Source organism: Varanus komodoensis, unplaced genomic scaffold (genome assembly GCF_004798865.1).
Source record: "Varanus komodoensis strain SLA01 unplaced genomic scaffold, ASM479886v1 scaffold29_1, whole genome shotgun sequence".
In the NCBI taxonomy this organism is placed as follows: Eukaryota; Metazoa; Chordata; class Lepidosauria; order Squamata; family Varanidae; genus Varanus; species Varanus komodoensis.
The window spans coordinates 11,313,856-11,331,028 of record NW_025335759.1 but is presented as its reverse complement, the minus strand read 5'-3'; the positions used below and the strand labels follow the sequence as shown (position 1 = coordinate 11,331,028).

Here is a 17,173-nt window from a genome sequence, read left to right as displayed (position 1 = left end):
AAATATGGTAACAAAGAAAGCATTTGCTGCCCTTTCAGGACACCCATGTTGGCTGCTCGCAGCTCCTTCTCAGAGTCTCGGCTCTTTGCCAGTTGATGTTGTCCATCCAGATGTGTGAAAAAACTTAACCTGAAATATTAACTTCTTAAATATATTCGAGAGTAATTTGCCAGTCGAAATGAACAAACAGGTTTAGGGGTTGCAGTTTTGGAAACTATCTTGGGATTTGGGGCGGGTCTCCTCCCCACATGAATGCCCCAAAGCCCAGGAGTCTGGCTGTGGCTGAAAATGCTTCAAACTGAGACGAGGCGCTGCTAATTTCTTCATTCTCTGCAGGACAGGAGAACAGAACAGCGGGAGGAGCAGCCACCACACGGAGACATTCCTGCCGTCCTGTCAGCCGCACAATTTCTGAGCAGCGTTTTGGTGCATCATTTGAAACCGCAGCCAGGTTTCCAAGAGCACTGAAAGCACTTGGAAACGACACCCGGCTCACTTTGGCTTGTGGTTTAGCAGGGTCTGGTACCTCTTCAGCAACCTGCAACCCGTGTTTGCCCACAGTGGAGATGGCGGGACCAAAACAGTAGAACGGGAGGCAGACCATGGCTTGTCGAGAGAGTTTAAAGTGGCTGCAGAGATGCTTCTTCCCTTAGCATACGGCCTGCTCTTCTTGTCTGCAGCCTGAAAGATTTTTGAAGCCCATTTCCAGAGGAAGAAATTCAGTGAGTGGGTGTGAAGGAAACTGCCGCCCTGTTGTCAGTTCCCCTTTGGATTTCCACCCAACGCTGCCTCCTCCTCCTCCTCCCAGGCTGCATTGGAACAGCACCAATTTGTCGGCCTGCTCGTGTAGCTGCCTGTTGAGCTGGCACATTGAGGTACCTTTGCTATGTGGGAAAGGCATGAGTCTGTGGCTGGATGGGTGACCACCTGTGGAAGTGGAGCAGGGGGCTGATTTGGTAGACCCTCATTCTATTCTATTCTATTCTATTCTATTCTATTCTATTCTATTCTATTCTATTCTGCCTTCCATTCGCGACTGGAAAGGAAACCTGTCCCGAGCCACTTTTTGCTCAAGCGCGAGCCCCTCCCCGTGCATGCGCCTCCACGTCCGTGGGCGCGTCCCTGCCTTTCCCACGGTGCCTTCGCCTCGCTGTCCTTGGGACTCCGCCCCGTCCCCTCGTGCACACGCATCGCCCGCCATTTGTTATTTTTACTTATCTAATTTAGCAAATGCCGCAATCCTCTTAGGGCTCTCGCCCCTCCCACCCCACTGTGCAGATTGGTAACTGAATTAGAGGGGATTAGGGGACCCGCTAAGGATGACAAATTGGTTCTTGAATGCCCAGTGACAGCTGCCATGGCTGCGCTGCCAGCCGAGTCCCCCCGGGTAACCTCCTTTAATTAAAGAGAACTGGGCCCGTGCGCGCAGGGAGGAGCGGGCGCAAGGATTACCCGACTTGGGCTGGCGCGGTGGGACTGGTGGGACCTGGTCCGAAAGCTCCTTCAGCCAAGGGGCAATTGTCTAGCCCCAAGAAACACTGCCTCTCCAGGCAGGGGTGTCTGCCCAAGCCGGAAGCTCGGAAGAGGCCACGTGGCTCTTGCCCTGAATAGGAGCCCATGTTGCAGGTCTGCAAACATCGCAGCTTACAGCATTTCATGACTCCCTGTTTCAAATATGAACTGAAACAGAGCAAATGAGAGAGAGAGGAGGAGACCTTCCAAAAGATTGAGCTCCCAAGTCCTGTCCGTGGCAATTAATCTGCAATGTCACGGGATCACTTGACACCATCCTTTTTTTCTTTCTTAGATATGAACCTGAAACGTTCCCCAACTTTTTAAAAAGGGAAAACTGAGCATGCGACGGATGCGGTTTGCAAGCATGCCTTGCGCTTCCCAGAGATGTGTGAGAGGCACCCACTCCTGGTTGCGTTTGCGTAAGGTGTGACTCTGCCTTCATCCACGTGTGTGTCCAGCAAGGTAGGCTGAAGTCAACAAGGTAATGTGAGGAGCTGGTGCCCCAAATCTTTCACTCAAAGCTCCAAATTTCTGGAAGGGCTGAGAGCACTTCCTGAAATACAGATCCAGGAGCCTCCAGGATCTCCCTTGCCTTGAATTCCTGCTGGATTACCTGGTTTCGGCCCACAGGTGCTTCGTGGCCTGCCGTTCCCTCTTTAATCTTTCTACCTATGTTGCCTCCCCCCCCCCAAAAAAAATCAAACGTCCTCCTCTTTGCAGCCTTTTTGCAAAGAAGGATAACCTTAGGAGACACATCAGAAACTTTGAAATGTATGCACATCAGCAAGTGCAAATGTTTGATCTTTCGGGTACCCAGCACTGCCCCTAGTGGGCATCCATATATGGACTAGTTTCAGGACTAGACGTCTCAGGACTCCTTAAGGAGCAGTTTCCCCTGCGGTGTTTACCCTGCTATGCAACCAGAACGGGACGATGGTGCGGATGCTTCTGCACCACATAAACAGGCACCTGTGTGACGCATGAGGTGGCTTCCAGGCTCCTTCCTGGCCTTGCGCTTGCACCTGAGGGCTCAGGCACACCCTGCAGACGTTTAGCAGGCTCTCCTGCAGCCTCCTCGCGTTGCATCCTCGTCTCTGCTTGCCCTGCTCTTCAGAGGGCCAGATGAAAGGAGAGCAAGGGTAAAGGGAAAGGTTTCCCCTTGAGTTACGTCCAGTCAAGCCTGACTCTAGGGGGCGCTGCTCACCTCCGTTTCCCGGCCGAGGGAGCCGGCGTTTGTCCGCAGACCGTCTCCGTGCTCATGTGGCTGCATGGCTAAACACCGAGGCGCACGGAACGCTGCTACCTGCCCGCTGAGTGGGACCTTTTTCTCTACCTGCATTTGCAGGCTTTCGAACTGCAAGGTTGGCAGGAAGCCTTTTAAACGGAGGGCTGGCCGAAGCTCTCGTGGTCGGTATTCTGTGCAGCTAAAGACAAAAAAGGATGGGGTATAAAAAATGGAGCGTACCACTTCGCTTAAATCCATTTCAACTTACAGAATTGAGGGGAAAACTGCAGAAGCCGGGAAACTGCCAAATAAATTATCTGAGGAAACAGGAGGGGCCCAAGGGAGGGGCGTGTGGCCTGGGGAGACCCAGAGACAGAATTCTCTACGGAAAGTTCACACAGCACCCCATTTCTGCATGCATTTTCCATGAGGGGGGCAGAAACGATGCACCGTCATGTCATCTGACAGGGGAGCATTGACCTGTTGCAATGAAATATAAGGTAAGTTTTGTTTACACCGAATATGTAAGAATAGGCACAGGGCTTGATAATGCTTGATAATGCAGCAATCTTTGCTAGACCTTATCATTTAATTCTACAGAACAGGGAAGCTTTTCTCCTCTCTGCACAAAGTATTTATTTAAATTCTCCATTCTAAAAGCTCGGGAGCCTCTTTTTTCCTGCCACGGAGGTATAACGATGTGGTAGTGAAGCTTTCCCTGCTGAATTTCTCTGTTGTCAAATTGCTTTAAAGGCAGAGCAGCAGAGTTGGGGGTGGGGAGCTCTCAAAAGCAAAACATCGGCACCCAGAAGAGCAAAAACCGTATTGTTGCTGGATCCTCACAAAAGCAGCAACACCCACAGAAGTGAAGGATTCCCACATGCCTTGGAAATGTGCCCTGGTCCTCTCATCTCTCGCATTAGTAATTCTCGTGAAATGCCTTAAAGCTGAGCTTATTTGGGAGGAAACCGTTGTGGCTTTCACAAGATGCAACAGCCAGTCACCAGCCAAGGGAGCCTTGCCTGAAAATGCCCCGGCCAGCACGCATATTTCCAGGAATGAGCGACTGGGAACTCGTCACGTGGGCGAGGACATCGCGGCAGGGATTATGACCCTGGTGGATTTGCGGTGATGTTCCAGGGCAGATTGAATGGTCAAAGGAAATGGATTTTCCCCTTGACCAATTAATATTAATTAAACTGGCTGAACTGAGGTGCCAGGGAGAGGGGGAAGGGGAGAGAGAGAATGAGAATGGCAGGTTGGTGGTTCCAGTTTTTTGGTGGTACTTCTTTCAACACCGCACGAGCTGCCTGTTGTGTTGTGATGTGCTATCAAGCTGTCTCTGACTTATGGTAACCCTGTGAATGAAAGCCTTCCCGAGTCTCATCCACGCCATTCCTTGTTCCGAATCAAGGCTGTGGCTTTCTCGACAGAGTCCGTCCATCCTCGCCTCCCCATCAGCTGCCCAGGGCTCCTGCTCTGCTTGCTGAATGGTTAGAGCTGGCCCAGGTTGCTGCAGGAAGCTCATGAGAGCATTTTAGCTCTAGGCAGGCCAACGCGCTTTCCGCCAGCCTGCCTGGGTGCCTTTGACAGCAGCCTTGCCTGCCACCAGTCATTAAGGGAAGAAGCAGAGAAATTACGCTTGCCGACCTACTGCATGTTTATCCTCTTGGCCGGTTGATAAAAGGAGCCAGGAGGATAAAAGAAAAAAGAAAAAAGCATGGATTGCTGTTAAAGAGGAAGGGGAAGAATGGCAGGATGCAAATTTAATGTCAGTAGTAGTAGTAGTAATAATAATAATATAACCATGAATGTGCACTCAGTCCTCCAGTAAGAGCTGGATGGTACACTACACATGCCCTGAGGCACTCTGTCCTTAGGTTGCGCTTTCTGGTTCTTTTTTAAATACTTGGGCCAGTTCCCTTCAAAGTGACAGCACCTGTCACGTGCTTGCGGACATGTCGCCTGTACGACGGGGAAACGTTCCCTTCCAGGAGGAGGAGGAGGGTGCGGGGAAAGGCAGGGGTTCAAGAAGGAGGCCTCTGCCTGTTGCTGGCAGGAGGGCTTGGAAGGAAGATGGAAAAGGGGGCTGGAGGGGGGGTCAGAAAATTTAATCTTCAAACCTGTCAGCAGGTTTTAAAGCAGAAAAGTAGACGGGCAGATTGGATGTTAATCTGCCCTGATCCCCGGAGACAGATGGGCGGAGGAGACGCCCGTGGAGGGGACCTTGCGAAGGTGAAGCCAGGAGCAGCGCACCAAGCGTCTGTCCCCCTTGGCAGAGCGGGGCGGAGGCGGAAGGCGGAAGATGGAGGCCGGGCAGCGGATGAGGGGAAACCAGGCTAAGCTTGGTTTAAATATTCCGAGCAACCTGGATAAGCGGAGTCAGGGAGGCACGGGCCTCAGCTGGGCCTAGCAGGAGAAGCCATTGCCCTCCCTGGCTCTCGGGCCCACGGGCCGGACTGCACCGGAAGCAGGGCTGCGGCGTCGCCCCCAGCGCGTTCCTTCCGGCGATGAGGTGAGGAAGAGCCCTGCTGGACGGGACTCACACAGCGCCCAAGCAGCTGCCCGCAGAGCCCCCCAGCAGGACATGGGGCGAGGGCACGATCCCGTCCAACTCCCAGTGCAGCCGGAGCTTGCGGTCCTTCTGGCGCGAATCCCGGATGCAGCTTAGAGCTGTCAAGACTGGGAGACGTGGACAGCCTTGCTCTCTAGGCAGCTGCCCACTTCCCACTTCGAGACGTCCGAACGGGTGGCTGCCGGGACTCCTCTTGGAAGCGGATTCCATAGCTGAAAGCTGTGCTGGGTGAAGGAGGACTCATTTGTCCTGGTTGTCCCACCCATCCGTCTCTTGGGTTCTAGCGTAGGAGCAGAGAAAATGTCTCCCCACCCACCTGCTGCACACCTTGCACCATCCTGTGCACCTCAGTTGTGTCTCCAGGCAACGTCTCCGAAGATGGTCCCTCATCCCTCGTGCGCTCCGGAAGCTCCTGCTCCCGCTGGCCTGGAGGTTCACATTGTCCCCACACTTCATGCAAAAATGGCAAAGCCGTGGGGAACCTTGGCCAGTAAGAAACCATCTTACTGGGGGGACCCTTTCAAATCTGCGTGTGTATTTTGCAGTGCAAGAGGCTCTTACTCAAATCCCGAAGCGCGTGTGTGACAGCCAAAGCAAGGGGCAGTTTTCTCAAGCCTGCACCGGGCTTGGAAAAGAACACAAGCTTGTGATATTTTTGTGGTATTTTCACATCAGTAAATACCCATCTTTGACAAGAGGCTCTGCAGGCGTTCAGTGTCCATGTTGCCTAGAAAGCCACAACAAAACTGGTACCTTCTTTATAACAGTAATAACAGTCCACCAGCCCGGGCTTTTTGCAAAGATGGGATGGTCCCTGCCCCATGGAGCTTGCAATTTAAATGCCTCTTAAAATCTTCAGCTGGACAGTACCTGCATAAAGACGAAGCAAAAAGCCACGACAGGCGGCGCAAGTTTTTCAGGGCTTCCACAAATCCCCACCGCCGGGAGCGAAGCGCCAAACCCGCTGCGCGGCGCCCCCCGCGGCCGAGCGCCGGCCTGGGGCGCCCCCTCGTGGCGGGCACCGTGGCTGTCGGAGCTCCGCTCGCGCTCCTGCGGCGCTTTCTGCCGCCCGCCGCTCGCTTGCGAAGGGCTGCGCTCCGCGAAATCCGCCCCGCTGGGCCCCCGAGCCGCCTCCGCCGCTCCCTGCCTTGCCAGCCCCTCTGTCCTTGGCTCCTGTGCCTTCATTCACGTCTCCTCCTCCTCCTCCTCCTCCTCCCCAGGAAAATTTATTTTCTTGCAAGCAAGCAAAGGACTTGTTGGAGTTCTAAGGAGCCAGGCAGCTATTAAAGGCACTGGATCAGTTTTGCTCTTTTGAAAAGCCTGTAGTGCAGGTGGGGAAGGCAGAAATAATGCGGAGCGCTTTGTCCCTTCCCCTGGCCCGTCTTGCTGGGTGGGTGGTGTCCCTTCTTGACGGAGGGAGGGAGGGAGGGAGGGAGGGCAGCTCATGCGTGGCTGGTGATGGGAGGGCTGAAAGGGAGTGGTCCCCCCGGTGGGGGTCATTCTGGGGGCTTTTCCTTTAAATTGGGAAGATCCTCCTGCCATCGCCACCTTTGGTCTGGAGATGGGCGCCCTCCAGCTCCCCGGGGTGGTCCTGGTCCTCGCGCTGCTCTTTCCGGTCGATGCAGGTGAGTCCCTCCAGGCCGTGAGCCCCTGGCCCCTGGCCCTTGCCAATGGCCTGCAAGAGCCTTGCAGTGCAGGCCAGTGGCTGGGAAGCCCCCCAGGGGGAGGAGTGGGGCTCCCCCTCGACTCAGCACTGCTGGCTTTTGTCTGGGGCAAGTACCCAGCAGAAGAGGAGCTGGGGTGAATCGCACGAGAGGTTTGTCTCACTCACGGTTCTTTCCCTTCATGAATGTTTTGGGGGAAGCCCAAGAGCACCAGATGTTTGGGACGGGCAGCAGGATTCCAGCAGATTTTAGCATCATAGTGAATTTCCTGCGAGTGCATCTCTTTCTTCCCCTTGCTGATTGATCTCATGCCAGGCAAGGTGTAAGCCCCGACTCTGTTTTTAAAATTGGGACTGGTTCCCAGAATGCATGGAGTTCCAGTAGAGAAAAGGACTCCTGACCATGTGCAGAGTGCCTTTTTTTCTCCTCCTAGCCTCTAGGCACTGGGTATTTAAGGAGCTGCATAGATGACAGAAGGTGATTTTAGGTGCAATCAAATCCTGAAACTTCATGTCTAAAAAAAAAAAGTTAAACACCAAGCCCTGTAGAGTGCAGAGATGAATTCCATTCTTCCTGTTAGCCAGTCATATACTGCAACTGCAACTGATGAAAAAAATAATTTCTCTTCTTACATTTTTGATAAAGGGCATCCAACTTATGAACTGCAGGGATTTTAAAGACCGTGGGGGTCTGAGAGCAAGGCTGGGGGCAAGAACCTCTTCCGGACATTTCAGATGTATTCCAGCTTGAGAGAGAGCATGGCCCCACTCCAAAGGGTGACATGCCTAACAGAAAACGCACTCCATGCATGTTTTGCTACTAGCAGAACAGACGCGCGGTCTCAGCAGCTTCGGTGTCTCCTTTTTCGCCAGACGGCGCTTTCTGACCCCAGTTGCCAGGGTTGCTGCGGTTGCGCTGGATGCACAGTCAGCAACATGTGATCCTCACTTGGACAAGCTGCAAGGCCTCCTCACACGCACCCCTGAGGGCGGAACAAGGCATGCCTCTGCGAAAGGCAATTGTGCTCTGGCAGGGGCATCCCTTCCACAGAGCTTTTTGCTCCATCTGGTTTTGAGTTAGTGCAAAAACCTGCCAAAGCTGTTACTCACTGCAGGCCACAGAACAAACGCAAGACCCGGGGTTCGACTGCACTCCTTTTGAGCCACTTTCACCCACGTCTGCTGTCTTGAGTAATGTCCGGCGACCCTTGCCTTCATTATTGCTCACACGTGCCATCTCTGCCTGCCGATTCGTGCTCCAGCAAGCTCACAAGGACAGGAAGGCCAAGCACACACAGTGGAAAGCGACGATAGGCTCATCTTGCAAGCACAGCAACTCCACTGAAAGCTCGTCCCAGGAGGGGAGAGGAGGAGAGAAGGGTCAGGTGGTGCCCACCACAGGGTGGTCAAGGGGAACAGCATCCAAAGGCACTCAGTCTGTTCCTCCCTCGCAGAGAAAGAAAAGCCACCTCAGGAGGATCCCCCGCCCCCACCGAAAAAGCCAAGAGCTTGCTGCTCTTTTGCAATACCCAAAATGGGCTTGTTCCACCTCACGGCAGGGCCAGCCTTGCAAGATGCTCTAATCTTTGCTTTTACTGTTCTCTGGTTTGGATACTCTCTTAGCACACGGAGTCCAGCATTGCTCAAGAAATTCCAGCTTTTCCACCTTTCTGTTCCCCACCTCCAGGCAAAAATTTCTGGCTCTTCCGGCAGCACATCCTGCAGCAGCGAGAGAAACAGGCCGCTGAAGATGCTTCCGGTCGCCTGCAGCTCCTGGGACAGGGGCTGGATGCAGGGGTGTGGAGCCATCTCGACAACGGCATCCTCCAGCAACCGCTGGACCACTTCAGCTGGCAGGACCGCCGCACCTTCAACCAGGTAAGTGTGGGGGTCACTCGGGACCAGGATGGGTGGAGAGACAAGAGGGTCAGCGCTGGTCACACACACCTTGGTCTCCTGTCTCTCCAGAGCGTCTTTGCATCTGTGTTCAGCCAGAAGGGCTCTCAGACTGGGTTAGGAGCAAGTGGTCCCAGCTGGCAGGCTTATAGTCCCGGAGACAAGACATGAAAGGAAGGGTGACTGGGGGGGAGGAGGGGGAACAGAGGCACCCACGGCCTCGAGATTCTTCCTTGCACAGTGCAACTGCCCGCGGAAGGGCTCACCTTCCACTGCCTTTGAAGGGCTCAGGAGGGAAGGAACACGGCGGCAATTCAGCTGCGGCCTGAATTAAGCCAACCCGAGGCTTCATCGAGGCCAACCCCCAACGGTGGCTGTTTTGAGGCATCCGGGGATCATGGGCTTGTGAGTGGGGGGAATACAGTTCAGGCCCAGCGGCTGAGTCTTCTGTGTTGCTTCCGATCATCCGCAGCGGTTCCGGGCAAACAGGCTTTTCTGGCACCCTCATGGGCCCATCTTCCTCTACATTGAAGGCGAAGGCACCTTGTCGGACTATTCCGTGCTCTCAGGTGAGTGCGCTGGGGCTGCGCTTCGTAACCGCTGGCGGGGAGAGTGAGCTGGGGTCCCTTTTCGAGGGCTGCCCAAAGCCGGTGCCGCATCCAGTCTTGCTTCCAGCACCCAGGAGTGGAAACCAGGCTTGGCCACTGTGCTTTCGTGTGCGTCGGCCTGCCCCACCTTGGAGGCCTCCAGATGAATTGGAGTACAGGCCCCATCATCCCCATCCCCACCCATCCCTGGGAGGGGGCCGGTTTGGCTCTGTCCAACGACCCTGATGCGCTGGCCTCGTTCTTGTCTGGATTACAGGGCACCACGTGGAGATGGCCAGGAAGTATGGCGCCCTGGTGGTGGCCCTGGAGCACCGTTTCTATGGCGCCAGCCTCAACCCCGACGGGCTGGAGGACCACAACCTCCGGTTCCTGACCAGCCAGCAAGCGTGAGTCGGCACCTGGCTGCAGCTCGGGGGGGGGGGGGCGTGGGGGGGCAGGAGCTTGGGAGCTCTGGCCTTCCTAGTCCTACTCGGGAGTTTCCTGCGTGTGGCTGCTGGGCCATTCTGTGAGCGGCGGACTGGAGCAGGTGGCCCTGGCCCTGATCCAGCCAGGCCTTCTTGCGTTCTCATTGCACCCAGCTCTCCGGGCAGTGCAGGAGCTTCTGGGGATCCACCTGGGCAGCTTTTCAGCTGCGCCCCCTTGCCTTCACAGCCTGGCCGACCTCCTGTCCTTCCACCGCTTCATCACCCAGAAGTACGGCCTGATGCCCAGCCACACCTGGATCTGCTTCGGGGGCTCATACGCCGGCAGCCTGGCCGCCTGGCTCAGGCTCAAGGTAGGGGCTTCTGCGGAGGTGCGTGTGGCTTTGGGGGGCCACGCTGGTGGCCTTGAGTCAGAGCCCTGGAGGGAGAGGAGCTGGCAGCCCCTGAAGGGTGCTGGATCCCGGGACTAGGCGATGCTGGGGATCTGTCGGGCCCCCAGTTGCCACCAGGGGATGCATCAGCCCCCCAGAGGTGTCGGGCCACATCCCTCACCGTCCCCTTCGCACGCAGGGTGCTGGGAGTGGTGGTACGGCATCCCCTAGAGGGAGCCAGGTTGGTTGGGGGCAGTGGCGTTCGATCCGCACCGAGAATAATGCCTCCTCTGCCTTCCCTTCCGCTCAGTATCCCCACCTGATTTTCGCTGCTGTGGCTTCTTCCGCCCCCGTCCGAGCCCAGCTGGATTTCACGGGCTACGTCAAGGTGAGGACGCCTTGCCAGGGGCCCTTGGAGTTCAGGGACGGCCTCCTTGGCGGGCCAGAGCCAGTTCTCAGGGGCCCTCCCAGGTCTGGACTGAAGGCAGGTGAAAGATGCAGCTTCAGGCTCTCTTGGAAGAAGAAGGAAAAGGTTGGGGCTTTTTCCAGCTGGCGACAGAAGATGGAAAGGGAGATGCTGCTGGGCCGTGTGTGCATCTCTCTTCCTTTCGAATGCAACACTCTAGCTGTGCATGAACACCTGTGCTTTGTCCGTGAAGTCTTTCGACTTGGACAGGTAATCACGGAGCCCAGCCAGTTAAGAAGGGAGCAGCGTGTGGGGCAGAACACGAGCCTCTCTGCCCCCCAGCCCATCCTCTTTCCCATCCCAGGCCTCTGCCTGGAGAGGATCAGGGCCCAGAGAATGCAGGGTCTGGACGCCGGAGCTAGTTTATACGTCTGCCCTAAATGGGCACAGCAGTGGCCCAGCCCGGATCTCCCCCGTCAGCCCCCCCCCCCCCCCAAAGCCTTCTGCCTTTCAAAAGCGGGATACTGGCTGTAAAGCGTCTCCACCTGCAGCCATCCTGGGAAAGGACGCGCAGAGGAACGGCTATTTCCAGTCCGCTGGTTAAGGGTGTTGTCCTGCCAGCGGTTTGGAGGGGAGCTGGTCTCTCATGACCTCAGTGCTGGGTTTCCGTCTTGGGTGGTACAGTCACTCTCTGGGTCCATTCACGGGATCCTAAACCTCCTCTCCTTGGCTCCTGTTCTCTTTAGGTTGTTGCTGCAGGTCTCTCCAATCCCATGATCGGGGGCTCCCAAGAGGTTGGTTTTTTAATATTTCTAGCGACTTGAGGTGCAGCTTGCTTGGATGCTTGTGGCAGATTTCGGGGGGCTGCAGCTGCTGCCTGCCAGGAATCCTGCAAGGCCAGCAGACGTGGGCAACCTCCAGCCCCGGAGGCCACTGTGGCCCCCGAGGCCAGCCCATCAGGCTCCCTCCCTCCCTCCCTCCTCAAATGCCCCAGGGGTGGGCTGGGAAATAATCCAGCCCCAGGGGCGGGCTGATCCCTGACCTACGTGCTCCTACCCAGCTTCTGTTTGGCCGAGAGTTTCTGCCTGACAAAGTCTCTGGGCAACAGCAACCTCCTGTTCTTGGCTCACCTGCAACTCAGAACAACTAGGCTGGGCTTCTTTCAGGGAAGGTTAAAAGAAAAAGCTTGCCATGCTCTGCACTGGCTTTTCCCAAGCAGGCACCTCCCTGGGTGTCCTGGAAGACAACTTCCATGGCCCCCAGCCATGCTTGCTGGGGAGGATGGGAGTTGTAGTCCAACACACCCAGAGAGGATGCAGCTGGGGAAGGCTGCTCGATGGAAGTGTCCCGCATTCAGCCTGCCTTCAGGGTTGGTTTGCTTTGGATCTATACATTCCACCATTTCACGAGGGGGCGAAGAGCCCAGGAGTCCGAGCCTTCTGCACCTGGCCCCTCCAACAGTCTGGGCCAGTCTGCTCCCCCACTGCTGGCCACTCGTGACTCGTGTGGAGCGTGGGGCAGCCGAGGGCTCTGCCAACTGGGGAAATGGGCCCTGTTGCCCAATCCAAGCCGGGACGGTGGCCTGGAGCTCGCTCTCTCCTGCCCCGGCCCTTGTGTCCCCCGCACTTTTACAGAAGACCCTTCTGCTCCAGGGGCGATCCGCTTCTCTCCCCGCAGTGCCTGGGTGCCGTGGCCGAGGCCTTCTCCGCCGTGGACAGCCTGGTGCGTGCCGGGCAGCTGGCCCGGCTCGCACGGGACTTCCGCTCCTGCCGGGCCTTGCAGGGGCCGGACGACTCCATGGAGCTGCTGGGCAACCTGGCCGACATCTTCATGGGCCCCGTGCAGTACAACGCCGAAAGCCCACTGTGGACCGTGGCGCACGCGTGTGGCCCGATGACCGACCGCAGCAAAGGCCCCGCCTACCAGAGGCTTGTGGCGGCCAATGACGTAAGACAGCCCAGCATTCAGGCACTCGCCTTTGCCGCGGGCCACCAGGAACGCCGTGCAGGCGAGCGAGCGGGCTGGCCCGGGACGGGGGGACCGGCCCTTCCCCAGCGCCTCGCTCTGACAGTCTTTGAGGGGCTCACCATGCAGTCAGACTCACAGGATGAGTTCTAGGGTTCCCCAGCACGGAGCTGAGCAAGTGCTCTCGATTTCCTTTCAAACCTTGGAACGGGTAGAGAAAAACACTCTCAGGCCACTGCTGAATTTTCCCCAACCCCGCACCATCCAGATGGGTTGGGCTACCATGCCCATCGTTCCCACCCAGCATGTTGGCTGGAGAAGGTAGGAGTTTTATGCTGGACGGTGCAGAGAGGACTGTAAGTGTGTTTACACAATGCCTTTTGCACGGGCCTCTTATTTCTGTCAGATGTACTTAGCCTTGCTGGATGCGCAGTGCACACAGAATTCGTACGCAGCAGAGGTGGAGGAGCTGCGCAGGACCCGGGTCGCTGGATCGCGCATGGAGAGGCAGTGGCTCTTCCAGACGTGCACGGAGTTTGGCTACTGTAAGTGAGCACCCAGCTCTGCCCCCCCATCTTGGCTGCACATTCCTGCCCCGTCGCCTTTCTCTGCCGCACCGTCCATGTGCCACACGGCTCACATGCTTTCGTCCCCCATCCGAGCACAGCCCAGCCCCCGATGACGGATGCAGAGGTTTCTGAAGGAGCCCGATTAGTTGAACTCGTGTTATTTGCTTTTAGCCTAACAAACGCCATTTGCTTTCTGTATACCTGCTTGCTTTGGAGAGGAAAAAGGGAAGGCAAAAGAATCATGAAAAAGACAAAGAGGTCGTGTGAAGCGGACGACCCCCTCCGCAGTGATCATGCTCCCCCTGTGAGGGTATTGGACGTAGATAAGGGGGCCTGCACCAGGCCAGGCATGCAGACCCCGCGAGGGGACTGGGGAAAGGGTCAGGCAGACCCCGAGAGGGGATTGGGGAAAGGGCCAGGCAGACCTCGAGAGGGGATTGGGTGGGGGAACAACGGGGGTGAGATTAAGTGGGAAAAGGGGGGAAAAGCAGGAGCGTGTGGGTGTGCAGACACCCAGTGGCTTTGCTCAGCTGAATGAAGAAACTGAAGGAATCCCCGAACCTCACTGGCACTTGGTTTAGTGGGTCTGTAAGTCACCTGGCTAGCAGGGACACCCAGGATTCCCTTTTGGCATCGCTCTGCGTGACTCTGGGCGCTTTCGGCCCTGTGTCTCTTCCCGCTCCAGACCTGACCTGCGAAGATCCCGCCTGCCCCTTCTCCCGCCTTCCCAACCTGACTGCTTCCCTGTGGACATGCCTGCGGGTCTTCAACGTTTCCCCTCGCAGCGTCCAGGAAGCGGTGGCCTTCACCAACGACTACTATGGGGCCGAGCACCCAAGAGCGTCCCGTGTCCTGTTTGTTAATGGTACGGAGGATGGGGAGGCGCCGCTGTGGGGCTGCCACACACGTCGCGTCATTCCAGAAAAAAAATTATAGAATCGTGGGCTTAGATTTTAGGATAGTGTATTATTTACCAACTGTCACAGCCCACAAGTTCTGAGATAGCTGCATTTCCGCAGTCCGTTGTCAGATGCCCAGGCCAACGAGCATAAGAGAGAGTTGCCATTTCAGGTTGACAGTGTGCCATTGTGACTTCTTCCCATCTGGATGTGGCCTTCCTGTGTCAACATCTGCCTATTTAGGGGCACAAAGAAGGAAAAACTAGAGCTATCCAGGACAACAGAAACAGAAAAAGAGGGCAGTGTGGAGTTCTGGAAGTTTCCCTTCCACAGATACCTGCTTGCTAGGAGTTGCTCAGGCAGTAGCACCAAGAAACATCCAGTTGATGCTCACATTTTTGGTAGCATCTGGAGTTGGCTGTCCTGTGGGAATTTGCAGCAAAGAACCGCAGAAGAGTCCCTCCTCGGGCTTATGCTCATTCTTGATCTACCCGATGGGTGGGTCTGGGGACTAGAAGGCAACCTTGGAGCCTGAGTTTTGGCTCTTCCTCATTGCACGAGATCCATCTTTCCCGTACAGTGCCCTCTAGATGTGCAAGACTGCAACATCCATCATCCCCAGCCAGAACGGCCAATGCTTGGGCATAATGGGAGTTGCAGTCCCACAGCCTTGGAGTTCCCCTAGTTGCGGAAGTCCACATTAGACCTTCGCTTCCAAGATGCCTGTTAGAACAGGCTGGCCCTCTGCTCCGCGGTCTCTCTCTGACAACCTCGCTCTGCCCTTTCCGCAGGTGACGTCGACCCTTGGCACGTGCTCAGCGTCCTCCAGAATCAGACCCGCTCCGAGCGGGCCATTCTAATCAGCGGCACGGCCCACTGTGCCGACATGCTGGCATCCATGCCCTCCGACCCGCTGCCCCTCGTCCGGGCCAGAGAGGTGAGGAGGGGAGGGGAGGCTGCCCAGAAGGCTGCGGGGGGGCGGGGGCTGCAGGGCAAAGGGCTTGGCTGGGGTCCAGACCCCCCCCATTTCTGGGGTGGGGGATGTTCCATTTCTGCTTGTCGGTCCCCGGTTCCCTTCTGATCCTTTTGTGTCAACCCTGGAAAAGGTCCGTGCAAAGAAAACCAAAATGCGAGGACCGTGGGACCTTCCCTGATCCTACGGGGTCGGTCTTGTTTCAAGCAGTGACCAGCCAGAGAGGGCGCATGTGTGAAACTCTCCGTCGCTGTGGATGTTTGTTGCCAGCCTCTGGCACCCACAGGTCCCCTGCTTTTGAAGGAGCTTCTATCGACGGGGTGAAACTTCACCCATAAGCCGCATGCCCAAACTTTCCTTTGTTTGGACAGCAGTTAAAACCAGAGCTGATGCCGATAGGAAATAGCAAGACCAGACATTGCCTTATACCTTGTTCAAGCACCTTGTGACAGGCACTCATTCCAGATGTTATGGACAACAAGCTCCACCAGCCCCAGGTTGCACATTCAGGGATTATGGGAGCTGTAGTCCAAGCTTGTGGTTGCCTCCCCAATACGCTGAACACTGTCTGTTGTTACTATTTACTTTGTATGTTAAATTGGGTTGTGATTCAGTTTTCCATAGTGGTCTTGGAATCTATTAAATTAAAAATGAATACAACTATTCCAGGGGATGGCCTGTAGGCAAATGATGCAAACACTGTTCTTGAAGCGAAGCAGGGTTAGCTTTGGTCAGTGTCCGGGTGGGATGCATGTAGGAATCCCCTTGGACATGGCTTTAGTTCCAGGGAGGGAGGGAGGGGAGACTTGGCTGTTTTTCTGATCGCTGTCTTGTTCGTTCGTTTGTTTAATTTGTACGCCCTCCATTACTTGCATTCCTGGACGGCTTACAACATAGATCACTTTCTTCACTTTGCTTCGAACTTTATATTTTAACTGCTTTTTAAAATGGCATTTTACTTTTCTAAGGGCACAATCCTAAACACATTTAGAAAGAAAAAACTATTGGTAGCTGGGGAACGCTAGAAGCTGTCGGCCTTTTTTTCTGCCTAAATGTGCAACGCTGCAGTGAACAGGTTGTAATCTGCTCAAAGAACATTATTGTATAGATTAGAAATGTACTAGAATAAATGGACTGAGTATTATAAATAGACAGTGTGAAGTCTATTCAGGGAAAGGTCTATAAAGGTGAGCCTGGGCAAGAGATTGGCCAAATCACGGCCAAGGGGCACCGGCAGCACAGCCTGGCTTTCTTTCTCTTCCAACCTCCAGCAAATCGTGGCCCAGGTTGGCGAGTGGCTGGAATTAGCCAGGAAGAGGCAGCAAGAGACCTGACCCGTCAGATGAGAAGAGGCATCAGCTTCTCAAGCTACCAGAACCTTCTCTGCAGAAAACCTGCTCGCTCCGTCCCTGCATCACAAAACGTCTTCCGATCCCCTGCAGACTAATGCTTCCGTTTATAATCATGGCACTTTAATTTTCTTTACACTTTATTTGCTCAATATGATTTTTCAGAAGTGCAGTTGATTTGCCCTTGATGATACCGTGATATTCTGTTGCTGAAGCGGGTTGGGTTTGCCACAACTTTTTCTGCCAGAATATGCAGAACTTCACGTCTTCACTTTGTGTGGGGTATTATGCCAAGAGCTTCGCTAGATCAGTGTTTTAGGCATATTGGGAGTTGTACTCCCTCCTGTATAAATATAGGATTGCAACTTTATTGTATATTTTAAATAATAGTTCAGTATAGCCTGAAGGGCCTGATCCTGCCTAATCTTGGAAGTTAAGCAGTCAGGCCTGGTTGAAAATTGGATGGATGATTTAAATGTTGTGAACTGCCCAGAGGACTTTGGCTCTGGATGGTATAGAAATGATGACGACGATGATAAAAATAACAATAACAGAAGATCAAGCAGGCTCTGGGTGGTACGGCTGGTGGAGATCAAAGCCTGTATCAAGGAAAATGAGGCCAGAAAAGGGACAGCTGGTAGAAAAAAGTATCAATCTGATTTGATATGACAATAATGTGATATAAATTTCCTCAACCTGGTGTCATCTCATTATTCCTGATGGGGGTTGTAGTCCGC

The 17,173-nt window shown here is 55.0% G+C and overlaps 1 protein-coding gene across 1 annotated transcript; it reads left to right on the top strand.

The window, feature by feature from the left end:
- Positions 1-6,876: 6,876 nt before the first annotated feature.
- Positions 6,877-16,421, top strand: LOC123026071 (thymus-specific serine protease-like). The gene is made up of 12 exons (XM_044435308.1): positions 6,877-6,940; positions 8,666-8,856; positions 9,347-9,443; positions 9,739-9,868; positions 10,134-10,257; positions 10,586-10,663; positions 11,428-11,475; positions 12,359-12,628; positions 13,053-13,191; positions 13,901-14,080; positions 14,906-15,051; positions 16,359-16,421. The coding sequence occupies exons 1-12, from the start codon at positions 6,877-6,879 to the stop codon at positions 16,419-16,421; spliced, it is 1,530 nt and encodes a 509-aa protein (XP_044291243.1).
- The last annotated feature ends 752 nt before the right edge of the window (positions 16,422-17,173 follow it).

Excerpts from the sequence above, each read along its gene's own strand:
- LOC123026071 (XM_044435308.1), top strand. The coding sequence starts at position 6,877 with ATGGGCGCCCTCCAGCTCCCCGGGGTGGTCCTGGTCCTCGCGCTGCTC. Across the intron at positions 10,664-11,427 it reads ATTTCACGGGCTACGTCAAG|GTTGTTGCTGCAGGTCTCTC; the intron begins GTGAGGACGCCT and ends TGTTCTCTTTAG. Across the intron at positions 13,192-13,900 it reads GTGCACGGAGTTTGGCTACT|ACCTGACCTGCGAAGATCCC; the intron begins GTAAGTGAGCAC and ends TTCCCGCTCCAG.